General features: G+C 43.9%; 1 protein-coding gene across 1 annotated transcript; it reads left to right on the top strand.

Moving 5' to 3' along the window:
* The first annotated feature begins 573 nt into the window (after positions 1-573).
* On the top strand, positions 574-5,550 carry LOC118333726 (nucleoside diphosphate kinase-like). The gene is made up of 5 exons (XM_035669507.1): positions 574-685; positions 3,154-3,286; positions 4,606-4,707; positions 4,907-5,019; positions 5,123-5,550. Exons 2-5 carry the CDS (start codon positions 3,158-3,160, stop codon positions 5,235-5,237), a joined length of 459 nt encoding a protein of 152 aa, XP_035525400.1. The 5' UTR covers positions 574-685; positions 3,154-3,157; the 3' UTR covers positions 5,238-5,550.
* The last annotated feature ends 1,248 nt before the right edge of the window (positions 5,551-6,798 follow it).

Here is a 6,798-nt window from a genome sequence, read left to right on the forward strand (position 1 = left end):
TTGTTACAGTTCATTTTGTATTAATATTATTATATTAATGCTGTTTTGGGGTATTTGTTCCATTTTATTTTGAATTATAATTTATTATTATTATTATTATTCCATTTTATTTATTTTAATCGTCTTATTTTATTCGTCTCATTGCAGTACTGAAATGTTTTAATCCCGGTTCAGCCACTTAAAGCACGTTGTAACGGTGTCTTTGTAAAGTTTAGTATTATTATTAAGTGATATTTCATTTGGATATTTATCGATTTTAACCTCATTCAGCTTTATTAACATAAGCAGTAGTACTACTGGAAACAGCCTGTGTAATACATTGAGTTTGAGCCATTTTATCAGTAATGAGAAAAATGTAAAAAAAAAAAAAAAAAAAGTAGAGATTTTCAAAGCATTAACACTAGTAGTTTCACTTCACTGAGTAATATGTATGTAATATAACCGTACCTCTACTTGAGTACACATATTCAGTGCTCTTTCCATCTCTGACCATTGGTGGTTCGGTCCTATAACAAATTAAACTGTTCTTCCCTTTTGGGCCCTAGTGTCTTGCCGTAGCGCCAGTCTCCGCCTTCCCGGATAAAAGGGGGCTGCGCACGCTCCGTAGGTCTTCTCCCACGTCAACCGGAGCAACTCCTGCACAGCACTGTACCACAGCCCACTGTACCGCAGCCCCACTGTCGAGGTAAAGACAACAGATTCTCCTCTTTTACGCGTATAACTTCTGTTTGTATTAATTGAACTAACGTTACTCTTGTAGTTCTCGCTGTTGTTTACACGGCCGACTCTGTCGCTAGCGTTCTGTGTTTTTTGTAGAAGTCGGTCTCCAGCAGGTGTGGTGTAACCTGGTTTTACTTTATTTAAACTTGTGGGTAATGCAGTCATTCCACGAGTTCGGTTATAGCTAACGTTAACTGACGTTATGGGACATTTTACGCCGGGTGCGGTGATGCGTTTCCTGCGCCGCTGCCTGACAACGCCATAGGGCATGCTTTTCCGCAGCAGCGCGAACAAAAGACCATGTGGCGGACTGTGTAGGCCTCGGCCGGGTCCCGACAAACCCGTAAAGAACGATGTGTCCCCCTGCTGCGCTGCGCTGCGCTGAAATGAATTAGCTTTCTGGGCATGTAGGCAGTCTCGGGTAATGAGCGGTGTCCCCAGGGGACTGAAACTCTGCTTCCTTGGCCGAAGTTGACTGCCGGGGCTTAAGGCCGGCTGTCAGACGCAGCCGGCAGACCAAACGTCACTGACATCATCCAGCAGACGGTGCCAAAGTCCGCGTGCTCCTGTGCTGTACGTTGGGGACGAGCCATCAAACGCCTTAAAGAAAGCTAATTGAGCTGCTGCCATCTGCTCATTAAAGCTGCACTAGGTAACTTCTCCAAATCACTTTTTGTCTTATTTGCTCAAACTTTCACTATATCGTCCACAGCTGGACCTGAGACTGATAAATCAGAGCTAAGAAAGATGGAGTCTCATTCCCAGGGCTTCATCACACTCAAATCAACTGCCTTCAAGCCTCCAACACAGTGTCCTTATATCTTTGTCTGCTCTATTCTTTTATTTTATTTTTAATACATATTTATTTGTCTAATCTACTCAGATATCAATGAGCTTCCATTAAATATGACACAATATTTTTAAAATTACCGAGTGCAGCTTTAACTACACGCAGTAATTCATTCAGCAATTAACACGTTTTGTTTAAGCTAGTGATAGTGTGATATGTGTTGGCTTTTTTTTTTTTTTTTAATTTGTCCATGGGTGAGGTGAACTGTCACAGGCTCAGAGTGGGTTAATGGGGGTGAACTGTATAGCAGCAGTTAATGAAGAGTGGGCAGTAACAGTCAATCCTCTTCATTTCATTATGTGGCTCTGGTTTTGAGTGATGTGTATTAGTGCCTGCTGCAGTTGGGAGGGAAATGGGAAGTAACAAGATTTGATATGAAAGAAAGATTAGAGACCAACGCTGCCAGTCTGTGCCTGGCTCGTCACATTCAACCTGTGTTGGTATGAGAATGTGCTTCATTTTGCAGTCTTTGGGGACGATGGAACCTCTCGTCTCACTGTATTCCATGTTCTACTGTGTGTGTGTGTGTGTGTGTGTTGGGGATAATCCACCTTTATATTGGCCTGAGGTGTATTCTGTGTAGGAGTCACATTAGCTAATGCTGCGTACATGAGCTGCTGGCACTGGAGTCAGCGACTGTGCACTCTTGGCCTCGGTAATGCATTGTGGGCCAGTGCTAACGGCGTTTAGCGCCTTGCTGCACAGGAACAATGACGGGCTCCAACTGGTGATTTTACATAATGAAATAAATGTAGGGCCGCAACTGGCAATAATCAGACTGCTTTACTGGCTGCAACTTCCCAATGCTTTCTGGGAAGAACAATACAATTTCTTTACTAAAGTGAAAACAAGAATTCCCTCAAAGAAAATGGATAGGCCTTCATTATTAGACATGCCTATTAACAGTCTTGCGGTCTCAGCTGATGTGCATTAAGTAGGCTGCTCTTAGATTAATTTGATCTATCAATTCTGTCAATTGACATGTAAAATGTCAAAAGGGTGACATTGAGAAAGTGCTTGTTTGTCAGATCATGTTCTCTTAAAGCAACACAGCTCACTGGTGTATGCTGTAGTCTACACGCTGTTCTGTAGGGTTAGTTCCATTCACTGAAGTCCCACAATTCCACATCACACTTCAGCTTTAGCCTTTCAGGTTACAGCAGCAGCTGACTGAACCAACTGAGCACCAAGACTTGACTTGTAAATGAGACTGCCATAGCTCCTTATGGGGAACTTGAAGGTGTTTCCTTTTTAGACAGTGCAGTCTGTAACTGTTAGCTGCAGGTGGAGTCTGTCCGTGCTCCATAGAGACGGTGCCAGGATAAAGGTTCTCAGTGGGCGGAGCTGGCTGTCCAAGTGACAGCGGTGCAGTGTAGGCGATCCGTCAGATCAACACTAACCCGCGTCCTGTGTCTTCTATGCGTTGTGTGCGATGGGGTCGGGGCCCTCGGCAGCCGGCCCCGCTGCTGCCGGTGCCAGATGCCACCAAGAGGCGTGAGTGACTCTCCAGGCTTGTTCCTCCTGCAGGCTGTAGTGTTTTTCCTTCATCCTCCTTCATCCTCCTTTCCCCTGCTTTGTTTCAGAATCATGACTGAACTGAAGGAGCGCACGTTCATCGCCATCAAGCCCGATGGCGTGCAGAGGGGCATCATCGGAGAGATCGTCAAGAGGTTCGAGGTGAAAGGCTTCAAACTCGTGGGCATGAAGATGCTCCATGTAAGTCAACAATGGTTTCTGTCCGTGTTCAGCAGCGGGTCTGAAATGAGCTGCTTTCATAAGCCAGTGTTAATGTGAACCCTGTACTGTGGATCCTGTGCAGAGTGGCAGTAAGACATCCGGTGAGCTGATAAGCCTGCTGGTCTATTCCTGACTGCAGCACAACCGATTAGCACACAGTTGAGTTCTGATCCTCTAACATCTCATCTGTGACAGTGGGCAGCGCTTCACTTTAACAAGCCATGCTCACGTTTATTAAAACATTTGGAATGTTAAATACACAGGTTTTCTGGCTCTGATGGCATAAAATGTGCCATTGCAGATAACTGCTCACATTGAATTCTGTGTGCAGCAGGAAGAGTATCTGCTTATAGGATTTCTGCTTATTCAACTTGTGTCACTGGAGTCTTAACGTTGAAGCAGGATGTGTTGACCATGTGACTCTCGAACTGACACGGCACTCAGATGGAGGTCAGGGTCTGTCAGTGCTTCAGACAGGTTATTCATACTGTGGTCACTGTAGTGTAATCCACTTTCTCCTTGGCATCTCACAGTACACTGTGGCAAATGAGACTGATGCTGTCGCTTTGGACTGGGTTGGCACTGTCACTAATGGTGCAAACACTGATTTTTACATCAATATTAGCATCAATATTAAATGTGGATTGGTCAGATTTGGCTTAATAAGGTCACTATGAGCCAGACAGACCTGACTGCTGCGGCCTTAGAGCAGCTCTGTTCTGTGGCGTCGGACTGACGTCTGAACAAATCAATGTATTGACAGTATTCCTCAGTGTAAGACTAGGGCTGCACTATTATGGCAAAGCTCATAATCAGTTATTTGGGTCAGTATTGAGGTGATTATTGTGAAGGTTACTTGTTGACCAATGTTCTTTTACTGGTACTGACTTAAAGCCATGACTGGATTTAAAACAGTCAAAACACAACGCAGCACAATACTTGATCTCCATCTCATCTTCATAATTGTAATTTGAAAGTCCAATTGTTTAAAGTGGTACACTGAACAGTTTGACTGGCTGCTGTCTCACAGATTCTGTTTGGTGTACTCCCTCCAAGATTGGGCACATTTCAATCTTTAAGTGACACTTGTTACTGCTTTCAGATGAGCTTTGCCTTTTGTGATGAATCCCTCTCTCTGCAAACTTAATGTGTTGCAGCTGAACCTTTTACCATTGTTGCTGTAGAACTGCTGTATTTTGCCATAAGTGAGCAAACTCCTAATTGGAGCTACAGAAGATCCATTAAGCTATTGAACCCTGGAATATATTGTACAATGAGAACTGTGTGTGTCCCTGCAGGCCTCTGAGGAACTCCTGATGCAGCACTACATCGACCTGAAGGACAGACCATTCTTTCCTACCCTCATGAAGTACATGACCTCTGGTCCAGTGGTTGCCATGGTAAGAACACACAACAGATTGTATAAGAGGTGGTGTGCCTGTTGAACCAGAGAGGCTTAAACCCTGGAGATGAGTTGGAGCCTAAGACATGCTCTGCTTCCTGCTGTGGGCAAAAATAACTTGTCCACTGTTACTCAGTAATTCTACTGTGCTAACAGAACAGCTGGTTCATCCATCATCCCTCTGTTCTGTATTCCAGGTGTGGGAAGGCAAGGGTGCAGTGAAGACAGGCAGGGTGATGCTGGGCGAGACCAACCCCGCTGAGTCCAAGCCCGGAACCATCAGAGGAGACTTCTGTATCGACGTCAGCAAGTGAGTGCCGCCTGCGTCCTGTGTGGAGGTCGCATAGAGCAACGTTTGGACACAATTCTCTTCTTCGCTCTCTTCTCACTTTTCACTCTCGTCCTGTTCACAGGAACATCATCCACGGCAGTGACTCAGTGGAAAGTGCCAAAAAGGAGATTTCCCTGTGGTTCACACCAGAAGAGCTGGTCAGCTACACTAGCTGTGCCGCCGACTGGCTCTACTAAACCACTCTGGGTCCTGCAGCAGTCCTCACTCTGGTTTCGAGACCAGGGAAACTTTTGCCTCAGATTTGTTTTTTTGCCTAGAGGAGAGAACTGATGAAGTTCCTGTCCCCACAGTCCTCACATCCCCTCTGACGTCATCAAACTGAACTTGGATCTGTTCTCTTCGGAGGCCAAGGTCTAGTCCAGATTCATTCCAGACCTCATTCCTTTAGAAACATTCCATCCAATGAATATACAGTTAATGACTTGAAACAGTTTTTGACTGTCAGTTTTGTTAAACAGTGATCTGCTTTCCAATAAAATGCACACAGTACCAACGTTGTCCTTCATTGGTCAGATTCCACACTGCACTAATGCACATATGATCCTATGTGACTTGCTCAACTCTAATGGAGGGGATTAGTTAATGGCACACTTAGGTGAGTGTTCATATCCACTCACACGCAGGATTGGAGAGGAGCCATAATCTGAGATTAGGTGGTTTTTCAGATCTGCCCTGTGCTGCGATAACAGCTGTGGGCTGAGTGCTTAGAGCAGTATTCCTGCAACGGGCCTGCACTCACATTTTGATGTTGCGCTGTCGTAGGTAACTGTTGTAAAAATGTCTGAGAAAGAGAACTGTCTCATGCCCAGGGTCAATATTAACAACTCTTCTTAGTTCTGGTTGTTTTCCTTCAGTTATGCTGGATTCTTGCATATGCCATTAGGAGTTCTGTTCGGTTATTTCCCCCAGAGATTCTCTGTCAGAATATATTAAGTTACCTCCTGCAGCTGCAGCACGGTGAATAGACTTCCCCTTTTAGAATAATGTATTGCTGTTGCAGCTGGTTAAGGTGGGGCTCAGTACTTTACATCACTACATATGGAGCACGAGTATCATATTAGGGGTTCCTTGTGCATTTTACTTGTTCGTAAAGATTGTGGAGCAGCTCAAACTATATCTACCTTTTATTTGAGGAAAATAAACTGACAGAATTGCCAATTGATGCTGATCTCCAACATATTGTCACACTAATGGATACACTGCAACTGGCCAACAGGACACACCTGAGCACCAAGTGCAGTATGGGAGAACCAGTTAGTATACAGGGTCCAACATTGAAAGTGCAGTATGTGGGTTAATTTAGTTTGGCAGATATGATATACAGAATCTTTTTTGGCACTTTGACTTTCTACACTGTTTTTGCTTAAACATCTGTCACAAGTTGGGTGTCGTAGGATAAAGCAACTTAATGTAACTTTTCTACCCTAAAAATTTCAGGTGAACCCAGCTAGTGTCAGTGATGCTAATAAAGGTTCAGTTCAGGTCAAACCGAGTCAGGGTGCAAGGCTCTGTTTAATCTAACAGTAAAGTAACTGCTAGGAAATATAGCTTCAGATTAAACAGGTTACTTAAGGCGGTTAACAAGGATTATAAAGTTGGTCAGCTCAATTAGTTAAATATTAAGGTTAAAATACCATCTGCTCCACAATGTCAAATGGAAAAAAAGAGATTAAGTCAATAAATTGAAAAACTTTCTGAAAATACTGATTTAGTAAAGTCATTATTTTTAGATGCTAA

Source organism: Morone saxatilis, unplaced genomic scaffold (genome assembly GCF_004916995.1).
Source record: "Morone saxatilis isolate NCDOM2014 unplaced genomic scaffold, NCSU_SB_2.0 Contig1, whole genome shotgun sequence".
NCBI classification, from domain to species: domain Eukaryota; kingdom Metazoa; phylum Chordata; class Actinopteri; family Moronidae; genus Morone; species Morone saxatilis.